The 23,675-nt window shown below is 42.9% G+C and overlaps 2 protein-coding genes and 1 long non-coding RNA gene across 9 annotated transcripts in view; 1 reads left to right on the top strand and 2 right to left on the bottom strand.

Annotated features, from left to right (window-relative positions):
• Positions 1–16,020, bottom strand: part of rock2a (rho-associated, coiled-coil containing protein kinase 2a) — a 36,868-nt gene extending 20,848 nt beyond the window's left edge. For 3 of the 6 annotated variants that reach the window (XM_047812915.1, XM_047812914.1, XM_047812913.1), the window contains exons 1-2: positions 15,040–15,804; positions 2,912–2,993 (exon numbers count right to left, since the gene is read on the bottom strand). In XM_047812915.1, the coding sequence (XP_047668871.1) occupies positions 2,912–2,993; positions 15,040–15,141 (184 nt within the window). In that variant the 5' untranslated portion in view covers positions 15,142–15,804. Of the gene's footprint in view, positions 1–2,911; positions 2,994–15,039 lie in introns of all 6 variants that reach the window. The other 3 variants (XM_047812911.1, XM_047812910.1, XM_047812912.1) reach the window with 3 other exon arrangements.
• A 525-nt stretch (positions 16,021–16,545) lies between these two features.
• LOC113655855 lies at positions 16,546–18,658 on the top strand. The gene is made up of 2 exons (XR_003443817.2): positions 16,546–17,150; positions 18,379–18,658. It is a non-coding gene; the product is annotated as an uncharacterized LOC113655855 (long non-coding RNA).
• c4h2orf50 (chromosome 4 C2orf50 homolog) lies at positions 18,203–21,740 on the bottom strand. 2 transcript variants are annotated; one of them, XM_047812919.1, is made up of 4 exons: positions 21,548–21,740; positions 20,769–21,249; positions 20,127–20,166; positions 18,203–19,887 (listed from the first exon to the last, which is right to left on the bottom strand). In XM_047812919.1, exons 2-4 carry the CDS (start codon positions 21,002–21,004, stop codon positions 19,690–19,692), a joined length of 474 nt encoding a protein of 157 aa, XP_047668875.1. In that variant the 5' UTR covers positions 21,005–21,249; positions 21,548–21,740; the 3' UTR covers positions 18,203–19,689. The 2 variants fall into 2 exon arrangements, with proteins under 2 accessions (XP_047668875.1, XP_027022468.2); XM_027166667.2 differs by lacking the exon at positions 21,548–21,740 and having other exon boundaries at positions 18,203–19,470; positions 19,665–19,887; positions 20,769–21,534.
• Between the last annotated feature and the right edge of the window lie 1,935 nt (positions 21,741–23,675).

Genomic DNA, 23,675 nt, shown 5'->3' with positions numbered 1-23,675 from the left:
CGGACACACACACACGCGCACGCGCACACACACACACACACGCGCGCGCACACACACACGCACGCGCGCACACACACACGCGCACACACACGACATAGGCACACACGCGCACACACAGACACACACGCACACACAGACACACACACATGCGCACACACACACATGCATACACACACACACACACACAGTGACACACACAAACACAGACACACGTGCATACACAGACACACACACAGACACGCGCGCACACAGACACACGTGCATACACACACACACACACACGCACGCACAGTGACACACACAGACACACACAAACACAGACACAAGCGCAAACACACACACACACAAACACAAGCGCACATACAGACACACACACAGACACACACAAACACAGACACAGAGACGCACACACAAACACAGACACGAGCGCACATACAGACACACACACAGATACACACACAGACACAGAGACGCACACATAGCGACACATACAGACACACACACACACACACACACACAGACACAGAGACGCACACATAGTGACACATACAGACACACACACACACACACACAGATACACACACAGACACAGAGACGCACACATAGCGACACATACAAACACACACACAGACACACACAAACACAGGCACAGAGACGCACACACACAAACATAGAGACGCACACGCACACACACAGACACAGAGACGCACACATAGCGACACACACGCACACACACAGACACAGAGACGCACACATAGCGACACACACACACACACACAGACACACAGGTTAGTGACTGATGCTAATTGTCCTGCAGTTGTTCCTGGTCTCAGCGTTACGTCACTGTCTGTATCACACACACGTACATCACACACTAACTCGCCCACTAACTAAACCAAACTTCTGTTATAACAAATGTCACGGGGCGTCTTTCAACTTCCATCCTTCCCAGTTGCCTAGCAACGGTGCTCTTGTGAATTTAACCAAGCAGGTAATTTATTTCTGGGTTTAAAATTGAATAATTAACGAAAATAAATGAATGAAAATGAATTAATTTGTAAGTCCAACGTCTCAGACTGAACTCATGCGAGATGGAGATCCTCCACACTTACATGGAAGTACAGAAACGGTCTGATAAACAAACACCCAGTCGGTTGATTTACTGTCAGAGTGTTGAGTCATTCTCTCTCTGCACTACATAACACTACAGTTGCCATGGCAACGGGGAAACGTGGGATGCAGGGCCGATGGAGACTTTCTCTAAATTAAACCGAGACACACACGAACGTCTCTGCGGCTTTAGTTCAGGTTTGTGTTTATTATTCCCTTATTTACAGATCGTGATTCTCCTCACCGCTGTATCTGTAATGTCCAGTAGGGTTTATAGTCGAGTCCCCTGTCCTGTGTACAGTAGGGTTTATAGTCGAGTCCCCCGTCCTGTGTACAGTATGGTTTATAGTCGAGTCACCTGTCCTGTGTACAGTAGGGTTTATAGTCGAGTCCCCTGTCCTGTGTACAGTAGGGTTTATAGTCGAGTCCCCTGTCCTGTGTACAGTAGGGTTTATAGTCGAGTCCCCTGTCCTGTGTACAGTAGGGTTTATAGTCGAGTCCCCCGTCCTGTGTACAGTAGGGTTTATAGTAGAGTCCCCCGTCCTGTGTACAGTAGGGTTTATAGTCGAGTCCTCCGTCCTGTGTACAATTGGGTTTATAGTCGAGTCCCCCGTCATGTGTACAGTAGGGTTTATAGTCGAGTCCTCCATCCTATGTACAGTAGGGTTTATAGTCGAGTCCCCCATCATGTGTACAGTAGGGTTTATAGTCGAGTCCCCCGTCCTGTGTACAGTTGGGTTTATAGTCGAGTCCCCCGTCCTGTGTACAGTTGGGTTTATAGTCGAGTCCCCCGTCCTGTGTACAGTTGGGTTTATAGTCGAGTCCCCCGTCCTGTGTACAGTTGGGTTTATAGTCGAGTCACCCGTCCTGTGTACAGTTGGGTTTATAGTCGAGTCCCCCGTCCTGTGTACAGTTGGGTTTATAGTCGAGTCCCCCGCCCTGTGTACAATAGGGTTTATAGTCGAGTCCCCCGCCCTGTGTACAATAGGGTTTATAGTCGAGTCCCCCGCCCTGTGTACAGTAGGGTTTATAGTCGAGTCCCCCATCCTGCTTACAGTAGGGTTTATAGTCGAGTCCCCAGTCTTGTGTGTGGTGGGGTTTAGAGTCAAGTCCCCCATCTTGTGTGTGGTGGGGTTTAGAGTCAAGTCCCCTGGCTTGTGTGTGGTGGGGTTTAGAGTCAAGTCCCCTGTCTTGTGTGTGGTGGGGTTTAGAGTCAAATCCCCTGGCTTGTGTGTGGTGGGGTTTAGAGTCAAGTCCCCTGGCTTGTGTGTGGTGGGGTTTAGAGTCAAGTCCCCTGGCTTGTGTGTGGTGGGGTTTAGAGTCAAGTCCCCTGTCTTGTGTGTGGTGGGGTTTAGAGTCAAGTCCCCTGTCTTGTGTGTGGTGGGGTTTAGAGTCAAGTCCCCTGTCTTGTGTGTGGTGGGGTTTAGAGTCAAGTCCCCTGTCTTGTGTGTGGTGGGGTTTAGAGTCAAGTCCCCTGTCTTGTGTGTGGTGGGGTTTAGAGTCAAGTCCCCTGTCTTGTGTGTGGTGGGGTTTAGAGTCAAGTCCCCTGTCTTGTGTGTGGTGGGGTTTTCAGTCCCCCAGCCAGTTTAACCAGAGAACTGACAACCAGTTAAACAATCAATTTATTCCTTCAGTTCGGAGGGAAAGAAACATTCAGGGAAAACTCACTGCAGGAAAAAACTATTAAACACTAAAACAAATGACATCTGTGTAAAGAGTGTGTGTGTGTGTGTGTGTGTGTGTGTGTGTGTGTGTGTGTCTGCACGTGTTTCTCAAATTCATAGCTCACATTAATACTCACATCTGTTCAAGAAGGTTTCGATGTTCTTGTTTTTGCGTAAGGAAGGAAAGTTCAGATCCAACACCATGGCGTTCATGGCATCCTGAAAGAGACGAAGAGAAATAAATAGATGGTGTTTATCCTCCATCACGTGTATCTGGACCAATAGGGGGTGAATACTTTGTCATTAAAAGATCAAGACAAACTGTGTGTGTGTGTGGGTGTGTGTGTGTGTGTGTGTGTAAAATCACATTCTCGTAAAAGACAGTGAAACAGGAAATGATGGAAGCACAGAAATCCATGACACTCTCTGGAGTCTCAGGCGGAATGTGTTATTTCCTGTGTGTGTGTGAGTGTGTGTGTGTGTGTGTGTGTTTCCGGATGGCTAAAATACTATGTTAAACATGCAGTATTAGGATGATGGTTTTGAAGAGTGAGAAGGTGTGTGTGTCAGTAAGAGAGTGTGTGTGTGTGTGTGTGTGTGTGTGTTCCCTGGTAAGCGTTTCCATGGTGATCTAGTCTGGTATGTAAACCACAACAGACAACAGACCTGGGTTCATGTAGTCAGACTTATAAGTGTTTCAAAGTATTTAACCAACTCCCCTCGCAAGCACGCACACACACACACACACACACGCACAGCATCAGGCTGATATAAATATAACAGCAGGTGTGTGTGTGTGTGTGTGTGTTGTGTGCAGATATAAACATTTTACATTTACAAATACATTAACAATAACTTGAGCTTTTAACACACAAAGCCTCACAACATCAGAGACTCGACTCCTGTTCAGATACAAGCTGATCGCTCGGAGCTCGGTGCACACACACACACACACACACACACACCACAGCATTAAAGCGCCGCTGCATCGTTCCCTGATCCGTTATTAAATAATTGATCACTGAAAAGGAAGATCGATGGAAACAGATCTAATAGGAGACGCTTATTAAAGATGTCTGTGGAGAGACGTCTCAGGAGAGTCATGTGAGGTTTTATCAGCGTAACGTTAACGTGATAACATGGCGACAGAAAGAGCTTTATTAAATCAGGGACGAGTCGGATTTCCACTCCGGCTTCCACTCGAACCGAACAAATCAGCTGTTCACACGGAGCTGCTTCAGCTACGGAGCAGAAAGACACCAGTGCAGCAGAGCTATAAAAGGCTCGACCCAAACACTTTACACCAGATTCCACGCTTAAAAATAGCAGCTGGAACGATTACAGAGAGGAGGAGGAGGAGGAGGAGGAGGAGGAGGAGGAGGGAGCGGGGAAACCTGGAGCGAAACAGAGCAACTCTAAAGCCCCAGAATCTCCATCCAGCAGCACCAGAGCTTCAACACACAGCTATACAACCTCAACTCCACCGTTTCTCCTGCTCTTCCTCAGAAATCTTCTTTCTCTTCTGTTCTTCATCAACTGCAAAATTCGCCGAGCGCCGATTTGTGTGGAGAGGAAACTTTGGTGCTCCAAAAATAACAGAAATCCCAAATAAAATTCTGACAAATTCACAATCTGGAAGGAATAAAATTGAACGAAACTTTTTCCATCATATGACGCTTCTCTGTCATCGCTGGACCATCTAAAGGGTGCCAATACTTTGCCGTCAAAAACAAAAAGGAATAATTAATTAAATCAATAGTATAATAAATGGATGATAAAATATATAAATTATATAATTAATTATATAATTAATATTAATTAGATATTTATATAATGATAAATATTTAATTGTATAAATAATAATAAAGAATATGACAGTTTGGAGCTGAAATATAGGAATATTGAGATTTAACCCCACAAATAAACAAACAAACAAACAAACAAACAAACAAACAAATAAATAAAATGCCGGTTTCATGACGAGAGCGATTATGATACGATATTTTTATATTGCAATAATTGATTTATCCAAATATTTACAAATACCCACAATCTAACTGCTGCACTGAATCTGCACTGGGATCAGTGGGACGGTGACATGGTGATACTGGGATTATTCCGGAACGTCAGATCTCAGTGTCTCGTATCTCCGACTGCTCACAGTGTCGATGTTTAAAAAAAAAATCCCTCAGCAATCCCTTTGCTGTAACGAGCAATGACACTCGTTCACTTCATCGCCGGGCTGCTGCCATGGCAACATCCCGAACCCGACGGATCGTTAGCTCTATTACAGAAAACGCAGTTTTACAGCATCACAGCTGCAGCATCACACGGCTTCCTGCAGATAAACGCTTGCAACTGAGATGCCAGCTAGCTTCATCATCATCAGCTAGCATCATCATCATCATCATCATCATCATCATCATTAGCAGCAGCAGCTAGCGTCATCAGCAGCAGCAGCTAGCGTCATCAGCAGCAGCAGCTAGCGTCATCAGCTGCAGCAGCTAGCGTCATCAGCTGCAGCAGCTAGCGTCATCAGCTGCAGCAGCTAGCGTCATCAGCTGCAGCAGTTAGCGTCATCATCATCAGTTAGCATCATCAGCAGCAGCAGCTGGTGTCATCCGCAGCAGCAGCTGGTGTCATCATCATCAGCTAGCGTCATCAGCAGCAGCAGCTGGTGTCATCATCAGCAGCAGCTAGCATCATCATCAGTTAGTGTCATCAGCAGCAGCAGCTAGTGTCATCATCATCAGCTAGTGTCATCAGCAGCTAGCGTCGTCATCATCATCAGTTAGCGTCATCATCATCAGTTAGTGTCATCATCATCAGTTAGCGTCATCATCATCAGTTAGCGTCATCATCAGTTAGTGTCATCATCAGCAGCTAGCGTCATCAGCAGCAGCAGCTAGCGTCATCAACTGCTAGCGTTAAAAATGGCAGATAATTCCATGCAGGATCAATCCTCAGAGATGTGATTGTGGTTCTCGGTCACATTGTTTTATTTACAAAACCTAAATATGTAAATATATAAAACACACAAACTTCATTTTGATCATCGCATTAATGTGAGTTTATTATTAAAGGAAACATCACAGGAATAACGGCAGGTTAGTTAAGAGTTCACTCCTGAGGGACAGATGATGAACAAACGAGAACAATGTCACACTTTCACAGCATGAGTACAGCATGAGTCACTCACAGAACACACACACACACACACACACACACACACACACACACACACGGTTACACAATGCGCTAAATCATCCCACACTCAGACAGAGGTGTTAACACTGATGCTAAACATCCATCATAATCATCCCTCACACACACACACACACACACACACACACACACACACACACACACACACACACAGCTGAAAGTTGATTTTCTGGAACAGACTCAAACTTTCCTACTTTTTCCTTAAGTAAAACATTTCACATGATAAACACAAACATAAACATTTTAAATCCCAGGAAGCTTTTTTTCTCATCACAGACGAATGAAACTAGAATCAGAAATAAATTCTAAAAGGTTTTATTAAAGATGAAGCTGCTGTCAATGTCGTGTCGCTGTTAATATGCTAGACTACTTCACTAGCCTGTTAGCACTCGCTGGTTAGCGCTCTCTTGCTAGGTCAGTTCTCTCAGTAACAAACTGACAGTTAGCAGCTTTAGCACGCTTTAGCTTTAGCATGCTAGGCTAACAGTTTTGCTCATCAGCTCAGATGTGGTTTCTGCTAAAAGACCTAAAGCCATAATTAGCCACACCCACTTTAAATAAAGGAGGAGAAACTGTGGACTTGAAAAGTTTCTGATTAATCAGATCTTAATATTAATTAATTAATCTTAATAATAATTTTATGTTTTTAAGTTTATGTAACCTCGAGGTCCGAGTGAGACGTTTTATTACATTTAGTTTCTGTTTAGAAGAAGTGAGCGAGGGAGCGAGGGAGTGTGAGGAGAGCGAGAAAAAGTCGCTGCTTTTCTGTGAGGAGGACAAGAGGGCAAGAGCAGGAACGCTGTGTGTGTGTGTGTATGTGTGTGTGTGTGTGTGTGTGTGTAAAAATGGACAAGGCCACTATCACAGCACCTTATAAGGCAGTGTTTCTCCCTACTGCTCTCACTCTCTCTCTCACACACACACACACACACACACACACACACACACACACACAATAAGTGAGGGAATGAGGGAGTGCGGGGGAAGGGAGATAAAGAAAATGAGGAAAGGAGGAGACAGAACAAGTCAGAAAAGAGCGAGAACAGTAGTGGAAAGACAAAGATGGAGGAAAGAAATGAAGAGAGGAATAAAGAGAGGGAGCAAAAACAGAGGAGAGAAAAATAAAATCTATATAAAAATGAACAGGAAGCAAAGTAGAAAAATAAAAATAAGAGAAGAAAGATATGGAGGGAGAAAGAGAGAGAAAGAAAGAAGACAAATAAACCATGAGGGAGAGAGTGAAGAGAGAGAGAGAGAGAGAGAGAGAGAGAGAGAGAGACTGGTGGGTGGACACGCGTATTTGAAATAGTAGGAAGTAATTATTAGTTGTTCAGCACCGCGTCTATACACAGACTGACACTCGTATGAGAAGTTCTGAGGTTGTAATGTTTCTCTTCACTCGTTTATTACAGATAAATCGATCAAGACAAAGAGCATGATGAAGAGAGAGAGTGAGTGAGTGAGAGAGAGTCAGTTAGTGAGAGAGAGAGAGAGAGAGAGAGAGAGAGAGAGAGTCAGTTAGTGAGAGAGAGAGAGAGAGATCAATTTAAGAACCATCAATCGCTCTAATCTCAGCAGTTAACAAGAATCATCACAAAAAAACAAAACAGTTAATATTAGGACACCCCCCCACAGACACCCCCCCCACACACACACACACACACACACACACACACACACACACACACACACACTGCGTCTGCTGGACGTTTTGCTCGACACACAGCTGCTGATCTTCTAGACGTCGTTCATCATTAATGAGCTCTTGAGCTTTACACCATCACCACCAATTTCATTAGTGTCAAGACTTTCATCCGGGTAATTTACTCCTACTGCAACACACACACACACACACACACACACACACACACACACAAACATACACACACAAACATACACACATACGTATATATACACACACACACACACACAAATATACACAAACATATACACACACACACACAAAAATACACACTTACGTATATACACACACACACACAAATATTCACATATCCACACACACACACACATATATACACATATATACGTATACACACAGACACACACATATATATACGTATACACACACACACACTTTGAGGCTGACACATTACAGAAATCTGATGCAGTCAAATCAATAACAGTAAAAGTTAAACTATTCTTTACAACTAGATTCTCACATTGTGCTCAACGCATTAAATTTCACAGCATTTCCTCCCAAGTCTAAGTGTGTAAGACCTGATGTTTCCCTGCTCCTGACAGTTAAAGAGTCTGTGATTGAACCCCACCAAACACACACACACACACACACCCCAACACACTAAGTGCACAGTAAGACACTTTGATTCACACTATGATCTACAGCTCAGTGTGAAGTCTCGTCCGTGCAGCTCAGCGCTTTTCGTCCTCCGAGCTCGTCATGCTGCAGCGAGAAACGCTGACTCAGCTCAGTGAGAAAAGCGCTCACTGCACACTCAACCTGATTAAGCACTAAAATTACCCTCCATCTCGCTCCTGCCGTTCATCCAGTTCATCACGCTTACTATCATGAAGGATTAGATTGGACTGTGGGGTCTTCAGAGCTACTTCATTCCTCCGCTAGAGCTAGAAAGATCAATGAAGCTAAGCGTTAAAGGAAGCGTAGCTTTAGCATCAGACCAGCAGCGTCTGGCAGGAGTGAAGTGAAACTGCTGCAACATCATTGTTCAATTAATCGCTAAGCTTTTATTTATTTATTTATTTATTTATTTGTTTATTTATTTTTCATTATTTAATGTTCGACACTCAGGAGTCCAATAAATTTAAATAAATTACAAATAAATTTTGTACTGAAAATTTGATCAAATCAAGCAAAAAAAAAACAACGATTACACAATAACATTTTAGTCATCTTTCATTTCTATTCTATAAACATTATTATTATTATTATTATTATTATTATTATTATTAACCTTTGACCTATAAAAGCTGTTTAGTTTTAGTGCAGTTGTGATTTATCCAATAAAATCATCTAATAAAATGAATCTTTTTGATTCATAAGAAATATAACACACATTTTTAAAGCCCCTTTATGTTAAATAGCAGCCACAAACCGATCACATGTTAAACGACGACAATTACAAAACACATTTCAGACATTTCTTTTTTACATAAAGTGTCACCTAACTTAAGGGTCAGAATTCCAGGCTCAGGCTTCCGAGGAACTTCGGAACTATCGTGCTGCGATATTTTTCAACATCTCACTTATTCTCTGATTTACTTCCTGCTGCGAGTCTAATCGCTTTGTCACTTGGTCTCAATCAGACCACCTCACTCGGGCCAGACCACCTCACTCGGGCCAGACCACCTCACTCGGGCCAGACCACCTCACTCGGGTCAGACCACCTCACTCGGGCCAGACCAACTCACTCGGGCCAGACCAACTCACTCGGGCCAGACCACCTCACTCGGGTCAGGCCAGGTGGAGAACGCTAGCGGTTTACGTGAGTAGTGTTGGAGGAACTAGAGCGGCGTGTCAGGTCGACTCTCTCTGGTCTGTGCACAAAAGCCACAAGGGAACAGAAAGAGAGATAAAGAGTCATCAACATTCCAGACTGTAGAGAGATTATCTCTGAGCTCCACAGCAGCAACACCTCCCGAGTGTCAGCGCCGTCCTCCCGACCGCTGCCCGCCTCAACCACACGCAGTCCAGGAGTTCTGTGCACTCGGGGTGGGTGTGGCCTGATGACGTGATGACGTCATGCTCTGAGATCCACACAGTGAGGCGTTAACACCTGGACATGTTCTACATGTTCTACATGTTCTAATAACCCTAAAAACTCGTAGTCTGTCCGGCTGACGCCGCTGTGACCGCTGACTAGTCAAAGACAGAAACGTGTGTGAAATCAGCTACGTTACGTTCTGCGTCTCACCGTGTCTACGTTTCGTCTCACCGCGTCTACGTTTCGTCTCACTCTGTCGGAATAAGATATCAGCGAAACAAGTTAACCGTATTAGCTACATATAGACAATCTCTGCTGCTTCAGTATAAAGCACAGTTTATAACGTTCTCCTATCGATCTTCACTACATAGTTAAAGAGAATGAAGGAAATCCGGTGAAGCGAGTCAGTGGATCTGTGACGTTTTTGGGAGCTCATCACCATCATCACGATACACAACACATCACTCTGACAGAAAAACAACAGAATAAATGTGTTTTTTTCTTTCCTTCAGGTTAATCGTTGCCCAAATGACCTCCACCCCAGGCTCGAGGTTTCCTCCTGCATCTCCATCAGATGTTATCTTCTGGAACATTCCTACCAGCCAACAGCCATCATGAACACTTCAACACCATCACAGCTCGAGATGATCGCACTCTTCTCCTGAAACAGCCGTTACAAACGTGATCTACATGTAATAATGATTTTACAGCTTCATACTCCGGTGACGGAGGTCAGATTTAACCTCAGCTTTAAAAAAAAAGGAAATCAATTCTTCACGTTTCATGGCTAAGAGAAAATGACTAGCATTGCTAGCTAACGTTACAGGTGCCATACTGTATGTGAAGGAATTTTAAAAAATAGAACAATTTTACAGAATTAACTTAAATTTTTGAGAACTGGCCTTCAATTCTTACCACACACACACACACACACACACACACACACACACACACACTATTGTAACTTCATTTATTGAGTCATTAACTCAAGCTGATTATTCACTTATCCAGTATAATGTGATTGTTTGGCTGTTGCACTGGTCACTTTATACACACCTCTCACTTGTGTGTGTGTGTGTGTGTGTGTGTGTGTGTGTGTGTGTGTGTGTGTGTGTGTGTGTGTGTGTGTGTGTGTGTGTGTGTGAAAGAGAGAGACAGGGATGTTCTGCAGTGAAAGACAAAGTGACTAGCATAGCAACCTAGCTTTGGTAAATCCCCATTAACATATTTTACAACAGTTAGCTGTACGTTTAATGTGTAACTCTGACTATTAAACACTAAGTAGCTTTATAATGCTGAATAAAGTTCTAATTAAGATACTGAGCCTTGAAAAGCATTGTGTGTGTGTGTGTGTGTGTGTGTGTGTTCCTCTATCAGGTAGGAGGGACAAGGCTCCAACATGTTCCCAGTAACACCACACACACACACACACACACCACACACAGACACACCACACACACCTTCACTGAGATAAACCAGAAAGGGCCTATGGCTATAAATGGCACAGAGTTAAAGCACAAGGTCTGTTCACTCCTACACTACACACTGCTTCTCGGCTCGGCTCTTCATCCTGGTCATTCCACTCATGTCAGTTCAGCAGCAGGAACACACTAACACACAACACACACAGGTCAGGACCCTGAGGCTATAATCAGTTCTCTTTGTAAGAGGATTAAACGATTAATCATCTAATCATTAGCAGGCTAATCCTCCATCACAGTAATATTTTGGTGACGTTTACCTGAACCACCTTCTTCTCATTCCAATATTTAAAATGAACTCTGACCCTCTGCATCGTCTCAGAGCACAAGATAAGCCAAGTTTCAGAGCTAGCATCAGCTGCCGAGTCGCAGACGTTATACTAGCTAGCAGAAGGTGAACGTGTCAGAACAACGTCAGAAATAAACGTGACAATTATCACAACAAAAAAGACCAAATCGTTCATCTTACGTTGTTCTTTTAAATCTCGGCTGGTTATCGTGCACACGTAAGTGAGGTTAGACTCGTAGAGCCAGCGCTAAAAAGTTGGACGCTAACCACGTCTCGGCCGATCGGCTGCACATGAGCTGGAGTGTGGAATTTGTTCTACACCGAAACGATTCCAGTGTTTGCTTTCATCACACGTGAACGTGGCGTAATTACGTGTTAACTGCAGATTTGTCCTGAACACATGTCTGACTCAGCAGAGAGTTCGCTTCAGGAAAGAAGTCTTCATTAAACATATTTTCATTGCTGCATTCCTTAGGAGTGAGTAGATGAGTCCTCTGGCTCACGTCTCCACGCTCAGAGTTATTATCGGGACGCTTGGCTCGACCGTGTGGCTCTGGTATTGACGTTGAGCAGCAAGGCCACTGACGAAAGAGGCGTGTGGCATAAACACACCAGTGTGTCTCAGAACTGCTCTCATTACACACACACACACACACACACACACACACACACACACACTTGATTTAATCCTGAGGGTATGTTAATGTGTTGCCAGGGTCCAGTCCAGGTCACATGACATCCTGTTAGCGCAGTATGAAGCGTTTTATTTTTTTGATTCAAATATCTGGCTGGGTTTCGACCGCTTTACAGCCACTGTGATGTTCCCAGAACTTCTCAGATGTTCACCAAGGCAAACTCACACCGGTCCATTTTATTTCAACTCAAAACGCTCTCCCTTATCGAGGTGCGCTAGAGTCCGAGGGGGCGGGGCTTCCAGGGGATCAGTTCACATCAGAGAGCTCAAATCGTCACACACCGATATCAGTTGATCAAAGTTCTTTGAGTCGTCTGGTTCAGCTGTCGTACTAAAGCAAAGGTGTGTGTTTGAGAGATGAGACAAGTGAGACAAACCTCTCATATTTCAGCGTTTGCACCCAAACTGCACAAACTTCGTCAGGTCTGCTGATATTCCGGGGATCAGACCGAGTGTTCCGTGCATTTAAGGAGTTTCACTTCTGATGTAAACCTTAACATTAACACTAAGCGTTACATGGACATGGGGTCCATATCAAAGCTCCGAGTATCAGCTACTATCTGATCCTGACATTGCCATGGTAACCGAGGCAGCTTGTGTGAGCTAGTTTTGCCATAATAAGCATAAAACCACACACACACACACACACACACACACACACACACACACACACACACACACACACACACACTTTAACCTCACTAGCACACACTTTTAGACTCATGAAGTGTGTGTTAAGGAGCTGAAACACTGAGTGATGTGTGGAAACATTGGACCTCTCTCTCTCTCTCTCTCACACACACACACACACACACACACACACACTTTACTTCAGCAGTATTGTAGTGCATGTGTGTGTTATGGGTGAATTCCCCAAACAGTCTAAAAGTGTTAATGTGTGTGTTTTTGTGCTCTCACACACTGACTCTCACACCATAAGCACTGCATTAATGATGAGAAACAAGTTGCTGGAGTTTTTAATACACATCCAATCTACACAAACACTCCCGAGAGTCCTCGAAGCATCTCAGTGCTCTCTTTAGCAAAGCCGGCATGGACAGGACATCACCAGCGCTCTCTCTCTCTCTCTCTCTCTCTCTCTCAGTGAGAACTGTCTGGATTAGTGAGGTCCACTCGGAGCAGGTCGTGGTGGACGGAGTAACAGAGTCAGGAAAAAACTTTAGGAATTATTTTAATGAATATTCATAGCTCCAGGTTCTCTGGGTCCACCTGGAGCTTGGGGATCTGTGTCTGTGCTCAGGGGTTTTTGAGGGTCTCCTCTGGGTTCACTGGTTTCTCAGACTTACAGCATCCACCAACAAATTAGCAGCTAAAACATGTCACAACTATGTCACAGCTCCATGCCGTCCATATGACATCACACACAAACATCACGCAGGAACGCCAACATGGTGATACAGATCAGACCTGAGCCATATCCCACTCCCATGTCTACATCATGCTGGCAAAAGGACAGAAACGTTTCACCAGAGCAGCATCGCTGTGGTTCAACAAAAGACAAACAGACAGGACGCAGACATCAGTCTGAAGTATCCTCACTCTGCACTGTCCCTTGTACATGAGTCAGTTTCCATCGCTGTCCTGCAGGTTTGTGTGTGTGTATGTGTGTGTGTGTGTGTGTGTGTGTGTGTGTGTGTATGAACGCTTACAGTCTGATCTTTCACTCCTCTGACCACTCGTGTGCTGCTTCAGCAACGAATTTCAGCCCAAGCCAAAACACAAAGCGCTGCACAACAGGATGGGAGACGTGACAGAAGATCTGTTTCAGATTTATAGCTTTATTCCAATCAGATCGATGTGAGAAATAAACCCAACCTGAGCCTTTTAACCAAGCAACAGGATCTGCAGCGTCACTGTAAACTGTTTGGTGAAATGTTACAAAGTGTGGATTTGGAGAAGAGTTCAAATATGTTGCTTTTGGTCTGAAACCATCCTGAATCCTAGATAGATTAATCTGATCCACTTTTTCTGCTGTTATGACAGTTCTCAGATAGCACAAGATACTGGGCATCATCTCCACACACACAGAGAGAGAGAGAGAGAGAGAGAGAGAGGGAGAGAGAGAGAGGGAGAGAGAGAGAGAGATCCCTGGTTCTGATATGGGAATGAAAACTAGGAGGGGGAAAGTGGAAGTAAGATCAGAACAGATTTTTTCCCCCGCGTGCTGGCGGGAAACTGAGTCAGCACGACTTCCGGACAGGTCCAGGCGTCGGCACGCGTCCTGACATGTTTCATCTTCGGGCATCTTAAACAGAATAAACACTCGCATGCATAAGATGAGTAAATAAGCGCATTGTTACGCGTTAAATATGATCAGCACTGCGTGCACGGAGCCTCTGCAAACGTGACCTGCACGCGGACAAACACGCCACCGACAATAACACAACAATAACAACAACAGATCGACAGCCTGCGAGAAGCAGTGAGCACTGACAATGTTCGGCCAACGATATGACTATATTTGGTGCGCGAGGAGGAGGAGGATGATGATGAAGACAGAACAGTCTGTCCAAAGGAGCGCGAGCTCGAACTAAACTACCCTCTGAGCCAAGATGATAAACACACACACACACACACACACACACACACACACACACACAGGTGATAAGAAACACACACACACACACACACACACACACAGGTGATAAACAAATATAAACACACACAGATGCACAGACAGAAACACACACACACAGATTCCACATATCTCTGGTCTACAGTTACACTGTTACACTGTTAGCTTTTTTGTCAGAGGACCGGAAACACTGAAACCGGGCAAAGAGAAAAGGCGCCTTGGAGTTTAGGAAACATCATAAAAGTTCATAAAACATCATGAAACTTCATAACAACTCACCAGTAAACTTTCCAGGTTGACGGCAGAGCGCGGGTCCCTGATCATGGCCTCCAGTTTCTTCAGCCGCTTCTCCATCCTGCTTTCGGCTCCCAAAGACATCATCAGATCAGATCCTTAGATTGGACAATGCTCGGAAGATCAGATTCCTGCGCGAGAGCGTTGCATTAAAACCATAAAGACAACAAATGGAACTCCTCTTTGGCCTGTAGGGTTTGTAGGATCTCCCACCAGCAGGGAAATGTGGATTAATCCAACCGGAAATGTTCCTCCAATTAAGTTGGAGACGTCGGTCAGGACCCGAAGTCGGTCAGGACCCGAAGTCGGTCAGGACCCGAAGTCGGTCAGGACCCGAAGTCGGTCAGGACCCGAAGTCGCTTCATGTCTCTTTCCTCTGATCGCCAACAAACTCTGGGGTTTAATGGGGTGTTTTTGGGAGAGGGGTGTTGAATAGGGCGTTTTCTATCCCTCCCCTCTTCCCAGTTTCTTCCCTCTCTCTTGACTCTTCTCTCTTTTCAGCCGTTTATTCGTCTTCGGATGGATTTTTCCGCCTTGACGCTTTTCCGTCGCCTCTTTCCGAGTCTCTCCATCAAAGTCCTCCAGCGGATCGCGAGACAGATTCGTGTCTAAAACGGAGAGATAGCGGTTTGGGGAAAACGAGACATTCTCGCTGATTAATTCATCACGTTTGTGAATTTCCCAGCTCGCCTTTTGTCCGCTCACGTCTTCGCTACCACAACGATGCAGCGTTCAAGAGCTTATACTGACATTACCGTAAATACGAGTTAGGAGCTCGCGCGCAAAGAATAACGGCGTCTAACCGGAGTTTCCGTACAAACAAGGGGACAATGTTCTCTCCATCTTTCACCTAAAAAAGGAAGCTTAATAACCACTTTTCACACTTTTCTCATGCAAAGAACACGCAGTAAAGGTACAAACCAGGTTCTCGTCCTGGAACCACACCAGAAGTTTAATCCTTGTGAACTCTAAACCCTTCATCTCTACACACACTGTTATGTTCCTCCTCTTGCTGTACATCACTGTTCCATCTTCTCTGTGTGTCTCTCGTCCATTTACAACTAAACCTCACTGTCCCTAAACACTGGGTCCCTTTTGTGTCTTTACGTAGAAGTGAAAGTAGAGTCTTTAAAGCGTCCCTTTAACACCAACCTCTATATCCACATGTACACGTCAATATCATCCACACGTACACGTTACATATCATCCACACGTACACGTCAAATATCATCCACACGTACACGTCAATATCATCCACACGCACACGTCAAATATCATCCACAGGTACACGTCAAATATCATCCACACGTACACGTCAAACATACGTGAAATATCATCCACAGGTACACGTGAAATATTATCCACACGTACACGTCAAATATCATCCACACGTACACGTCAATATCATCCACAAGTACACGTCAATATCATCCACATGTACACGTCAATATCATCCACAGGTACACGTGAAATATCATCCACAGGAACACGTGAAATATCATCCACAGGTACACGTGAAATATCATCTACAGGAACACGTCAAACATACGTCAAATATTAAAGGGAGAATATAAATAATAAATAAATCTAGCATTCATTTGCTTTGATCCTTATTAACACCTAGTTTCCAGAGTCGTTTTTACACATAAACTCGGTGTTGGGAATAAAATTCCTCATGAAATCTTTTCCTTTAGGAAACGTGTCACTGGTGAATGTTCCAGGACAAACACAGAATGTTTACTCATCTTTAAATGAACACACATACAGTCACACACACTGCCAGTCATTTCTGACCTCATATAATCGGACTGCACGTGTTAAAATTTGAGGGAAAAACTCCAATCCGGAAGTTTGAAATGTAGCGGCGCGCTTGAACGCTGCACGCTTCCTCGGTATTCCAGCAGTTCCCTTAGAGCTATTTTTCCTGTGACGTCACCAAACACGACGGCAACGTTCCTTTACCCATGAGCCTCTGTTTAAGGCAGAAATGAAGCCCCAGTGTTTAGTTTGTGTTTTCAACAGAGCTGATGAGGTTAAAAAGACCAGGGAAAGATGTTTAGGTATAAACCGGAACATGAGAAACTTCTGAACCATCAGTAAGGAGGAAAATCCAGATGTTTTTATTATTATGATGATTATTATGTTGTACAGTTACACATGTTTCAGAAATTCGTTATTATTATCTATACAAATATAAATGTTATAATTATCACAATGTACAATACATTCAATCTTATAATAATAATAATAATAATAATAATAATAATAATAATAATAATAATAATAGCTTATTTGGTGCTATTTAAGACTATTAAAACTATATAAAAACTATTTAAGAATCATTAGTCTCACAAAACACACACACACACACACATGTAAATAAGTACATGTTTTCATCTTTGTTTCAATCAATAAACATTAAACCTGTTTGGTGAATTGTGTACATGATTACACTGAATAACGTAACACAAAACACAACACAACAATAATGTACAAAGTTTTAATAACAAAGTTTTAATAACAAAGTTTTTCTCTAATTAACAGCCAGAACTAAAGCATCAGCTTCCCGGAGAAAGGAAACAGTAAAATTCAAATCGCGATCTGATTTAACTTAATTTGATATAAAGCGGAATTTACTTTTATGTAAGTTTTATTATTTATTTAATTCTACATTCCGCTTCTCTCGCGCGTCTAAACCATTAAGCACAGCGCCCTCTAGTGGACCGAGCACGCGCTCACTCGTGTTACAGGACAATAATGATCAACTTACACAGATTTATTTTCCACCATCAAACTTTGTACATGTAAAACCTTCTGAAGAAAGTCATTAAAAAAAAAGACTTATTACACAAGTAATTAAAATAGACCTAGCAATGCAGCTGCTTTTTAATTGCTAAATTAAAAGGACAATATGTAAATTTTATATCAGTAAAGTTAATGTATTTGCTAAGTATAGCTAACTATTTAAATGTTCATTTTAAAATGTTATAATGTATGTAATGAAGCTAAATATGTCCTGTTTGTTTGGGTCCAATCAGAAATCAGAGTGAAACCTTCTCATTAAACATGTCGTGTCTCTGCACCGTAGAGTTTTATCTGTAACCTAAAACACTGATTATAAAAAGACAACATTTCACAGAGACAAATGTAACGGCACAAAAAACTTTCGTCAGATTCTTTATTGAGATTTGGCAGAGAATTAGAAAGCACCTCCATCCTAATTTTACAGAAACAGCTCTACATCTTTGATGATTGTCGTATAGAATTAAAACAAAAGCAGATTTGAGCGTGGGTTTTAATCCTCAGTGCACCTGTTTTCCACAGAGATGTGAGTCAGTGGGCGATGAGTCAAGGCAAAATCAGAGGAGGCATCAGAAGCATTTTACTGGAAGACGTTAGACGTGAACATGCCAGACGCTCCGTGTGATCCCACCTCCGTCACCCACGTTCTCCTTCTATCTGAAAGCTGCTGATAAGAAACTCCCACACACTCGACAGCATTCGGAGGAACAAAATAAAAAACAAGGTTTAACCTGTTAACAGTGACGGTGAGAAAGCAGGTGGAAAAGTCAAACAATACAAAATTAAAATCCCTGTTTTTTCACTGTGTGAGTTTTCTCTTGTACACAATGATGTAAATCCGATACAAGAACTTCTATATTTTACTTATTTATATAAGAAGCCAAAAAATGAAAGTAAATGTGATCTTACAGAAAGACAGAAGCACGCGATATCTACATGCATCGCTGCTCATCATTAGAACACAAGGAAGCAGAAGATTGTCAGGAATTTTCTGTGCATTTCCATTGCAGGAATTTGACTCACAAGGACGACTTTAGCTCCTGCTCCACTGCTGCTGTGTTTAGGTGTACTAAAGGGTACTAAATAGGGAAAAGCCTGTTGAATAGAGGAGCTAAAACACAGGCTATACAGAATGGCCACAATTCTGGCACATTGTTAAGAAACAGGAAATGTTTTGGTAAATGTTTCACTTATATATTTTATGCACTTTTTATAAAATATACGTTAGCATTAGCTACTTGACTTGATCGACTGATATATGAGAAATATATTTCTGTTACATTTACATGCATCTACATTTACATTATACTGATAATTCCAGCTGTAACTGTGGAGTCCTGCTGCTTTCCTACTGAACATAACCATAGCAGCGGGTTCACTACATCTGCAAGACGTGATTACGACATCAGCTACTTTCTGTTCATAAATAAACTGTATAAATATTAGTAAACTAATCTCAAGCTTACATGTAGCGCCTATTATTGTAGCTTTGTAAAGCACTATCAGGGCTCTGTTGGTGTAGAAGAGGACGAGGTGCTGCTAGTGTAGAAGAGGACGAGGTTCTGCTAGTGTAGAAGAGGACGAGGTTCTGCTAGTGTAGAAGAGGACGAGGTTCTGCCAGTGTAGAAATAAATGAAACTATAATGTGTAAAATCTAAACAGTAAAACAGCTGACCAGCAGGTAGAGAAGTAAAAAATCTTCATCTTCTTTGCATCTTCTTCATCAATCCATCAGTTTTACTAATTAAACTTGTTATGTTGGTAAATTGTAAAAACTACAAACACGTGTGTCTCTGTGCTGCTCAGACCTCGGGGTTGGACGGAGACCTGGTGTCAGCAGGGCTGCATTTCAGGACTCGCTTTGGTCTTTTGGTGCGTCACAGTTAGCATTAGCAGCTTGTCCATTCGCATCAGCTCTTTACCAAGTTCAGTGCACATGCGACTGCCGAATATCTGGTTGCTGGTGTTGGGCAGTGTGTCAGAGTACAGAGAGACGGAGCTGGGGAGCGGCTCCTCTGTCCTGGGTCGACCCTAAACATCAAGTTAATATAACAATAATATATTCATTGCAAAAAATGCTTTATATTCCCAATGCTAAATATTTCTAGCTTACAAACCTAGCATGTCAGGGCATGTAGCATTAAAAAGCTAAGTAAACCTCAACACAGTAGAAACTCCAGCTGTCTGTTGTGAGGTGACCCTAAAAGGTAAAAATGCCCCTCAACATGTTGGAGATGAACAGAAGTGTGAGAAGATGTGTGCTTCCTTACCAGCTGATCAAAGTCTTTCAGAAAACTCCAGTTCTTTTCCCTGAGAACAAAAAAAAATCCCAGAGCTATTACAAGTAAATCATAAACAGGGGAAAAAGTTAGAACTAGTTCTAAAAGGTCTCCTAGAATGGACTTTGTACTGTTACTGCACACTTCTACATCACTCCAGTTAGAGATTAAAGCTGCTGCTGGAGCACAAGTCGTGTCTGATCCACTGGATGTGAATGTAAACAGCCTGAAATGGAAGCTGGGAGTCTGACCTGTGAGCTCATATTCATTATTAAAATCCTTTTCTTTCCTTTTTTAAGATTTTAACACACAAACCATTACCGACCATATGAGTGATATAAAACTGGTGTGTGTGTGTGTGTGTGTGTGTGTGTGTGTGTGTGTGTGTGTGTGTGTGTGTGTGTGTGTGTGTGTGTGTGTGTGTGGTGTGTGTGTGTTTACAGTATCCACGGCTTTAGCACCGCGCGCGGGACCAAGCAACCGTGTAACGCACACCGTACACGGGGCACGCGGTCAACCGCGAACCTTTCCGTATCGAATGACAGCGAAACGACGTGTCACTTTTAAGTGCTGACACAGAAGAAGGTCGGTCCATAGAGAGAAGTGAAAGATCATGAAGCATCGCTACGTTACCATTCTTTAACCTTGTCTGTCTCCACGCGCACCAGCTCTCTCCACACCCGGTCCTGCTTCACCGGGTCTAGGCTGTCCGGGTCCCGCCACGCCGGCGTCTCGCTCGTGTTCCTCGGCGCGCTCCGCGGTGGTTTTCTCACGGACACCGTGGACTGAGAGGCCAGAGGGACGCTCGTGCGCTCCGGTAAGCGGTAACCGGCCGACGTGGCGCGTCTGATGCTGACTTTGCGGTCCATCCTTCAAAGTGCACAAGCTTTCGACTAAGATAGGAAACTGAACTGCACGCAAACGCGGACAATTTCAGGAATTGTTGTACACGTCATCCCGTGCTGTTGTGTAAGTAACACTGCGCGACGGTTGTCATGACAGTGCGGAAATCTCCACGCGCGTCCCCTCACATCCGATCACCTTCTGCTAGCACTGCGAGTCGATTCGCTGAGGCAGAGAATCGATTCTCCTTCAGTCGATTCTGCTTCGGTGTCTTTTTCCACACACATCATTCACACAGTCAGATTATCCCTAAGTATTGGACTAATATTTAGATTTATTTTGACATTATATTTTTTTGTGATATTATATGTATTGTATTCTGCTGAATAATCTGATAAACATATATTGTAATAAATCATATTCTCCACCCAGAGCCTTGTTTATAATAATTTACAGCTGTATACTATTGCGTCCATTGCTTAAAGGTCACATTTGACTTTTTCATTTAAAAAATAAATAAGTAAATAGTTAAATTCAGACTACAAATCATGAGAGTTATCGGCAAACACCTTTATAATCTATTGTACGGAATCGATTCTCGGAGGCGACTCCTTTTCCCCCCCCGACATTTGCAAGCAGATTCCGAACCGACTCCTATGTTGCTTGGTTGCCCCCGGAGACCGCGGGCCGCTGCAGGATCCTCGCGCTCAAAAGCTTTGCTCATTCACGACCAAGTGAAACATCCGGTCAGGAAGGGAACAAAGAGGCTTTTTAAAAAGGTTTAAGGGAATGAAGGGGGGGGGAGGGGAGGGGGGGGTTAATGAGTCGTGTGAAAGACGAGATGTTTGCCAGGAAGAAGATTTCCTTCACGCGCACAGTTTTGTTTCTATTGTGACTAACGATACCAACATTTTCCCTTTTATCTGTTATTGTCTATAACGTTTTGTATTAAAAGCATGTAGAGTTGTTGGACCTGTTTGTTTTGATCTCCTTTGACTGGATAATAAGCCCATGTTTGTCCTGTATGTACTGAGTGTTAGAAAATAAATCTAAATTACAAACAATTTTCACCTTAAATAAATCTTACAGCTGCTTTACTTCCTCTAATTAAAGGTCCAAAAGCCATCTTAGTTTGTTTTCTACACTTTTATCTGTGAGTATAGCTCAGTAAAAACTCACATTTCTTATATAAATAACAAAACAGAGGCAGAATAAAGGCCGCACGTGCACATAACACTCACCTAACTGAGATTGTGTGATGAGTTGCTTTGTCCACCAGGTGGCGCTTTAGTCATCCAGCTGGACGACATCACAGAGGATCTGATATAGAAACAAATGCATTATTTTCTGTGCACATCATGATACAAGGTAAAATAATGTAAAAAGCAGTAATACGTACTACAGATATACACAAAAGTCAGACAGGTCTATAGACATACAGTGTGTGTTAATAGTAGTGTATAGTGTGCAGTGTAGAGTGTATACTGTAGTGTGCAGTGTATACTGTAGTGTATAGTGTGCAGTGTAGAGTGTATACTGTAGTGTATAGTGTATACTGTAGTGTAGAGTGTATACTGTAGTGTATAGTGTGTAGTGTAGAGTGTATACTGTAGTGTATAGTGTGCAGTGTAGAGTGTATACTGTAGTGTATAGTGTGCAGTGTAGAGTGTATACTGTAGTGTATAGTGTGCAGTGTAGAGTGTATACTGTAGTGTAGAGTGTATACTGTAGTGTAGAGTGTATACTGTAGTGTATAGTGTGTAGTGTAGAGTGTATACTGTAGTGTATAGTGTGCAGTGTAGAGTGTATACTGTAGTGTATAGTGTGCAGTGTAGAGTGTATACTGTAGTGTAGAGTGTATACTGTAGTGTGCAGTGTATACTGTAGTGTATAGTGTGTAGTGTAGAGTGTATAGTGTAGTGTGCAGTGTAGAGTGTATACTGTAGTGTGCAGTGTAGAGTGTATACTGTAGTGTAGAGTGTGTAGTGTAGAGTGTATACTGTAGTGTATAGTGTGCAGTGTAGAGTGTATACTGTAGTGTATAGTGTATACTGTAGTGTAGAGTGTATACTGTAGTGTATAGTGTGTAGTGTAGAGTGTATACTGTAGTGTAGAGTGTATACTGTAGTGTGCAGTGTAGAGTGTATACTGTAGTGTAGAGTGTGCAGTGTAGAGTGTATACTGTAGTGTATAGTGTGTAGTGTAGAGTGTATACTGTAGTGTATAGTGTGCAGTGTAGAGTGTATACTGTAGTGTATAGTGTGCAGTGTAGAGTGTATACTGTAGTGTAGAGTGTATACTGTAGTGTATAGTGTGTAGTGTAGAGTGTATACTGTAGTGTAGAGTGTATACTGTAGTGTATAGTGTGCAGTGTAGAGTGTATACTGTAGTGTATAGTGTGTAGTGTAGAGTGTATACTGTAGTGTAGAGTGTGCAGTGTAGAGTGTATACTGTAGTGTATAGTGTGTAGTGTAGAGTGTATACTGTAGTGTAGAGTGTATACTGTAGTGTATAGTGTGCAGTGTAGAGTGTATACTGTAGTGTGCAGTGTATACTGTAGTGTATAGTGTGCAGTGTAGAGTGTATACTGTAGTGTATAGTGTATACTGTAGTGTAGAGTGTATACTGTAGTGTATAGTGTGTAGTGTAGAGTGTATACTGTAGTGTATAGTGTGCAGTGTAGAGTGTATACTGTAG

Source organism: Tachysurus fulvidraco, chromosome 4 (genome assembly GCF_022655615.1).
Source record: "Tachysurus fulvidraco isolate hzauxx_2018 chromosome 4, HZAU_PFXX_2.0, whole genome shotgun sequence".
In the NCBI taxonomy this organism is placed as follows: Eukaryota; Metazoa; Chordata; class Actinopteri; order Siluriformes; family Bagridae; genus Tachysurus; species Tachysurus fulvidraco.
Note: the sequence above shows the minus strand (reverse complement) of the source record. Positions and strands in the feature narration are given on the sequence as shown.

Coding starts and splice junctions, on each gene's coding strand:
- c4h2orf50 (XM_047812919.1), bottom strand. CDS start 21,004: ATGGACCGCAAAGTCAGCATCAGACGCGCCACGTCGGCCGGTTACCGC. Junction 20,167..20,768: donor ACAGACAAGGTTAAAGAATG/GTAACGTAGCGA, acceptor TTTTGTTCTCAG/GGAAAAGAACTGGAGTTTTC. Junction 19,888..20,126: donor TGAAAGACTTTGATCAGCTG/GTAAGGAAGCAC, acceptor CTTGATGTTTAG/GGTCGACCCAGGACAGAGGA.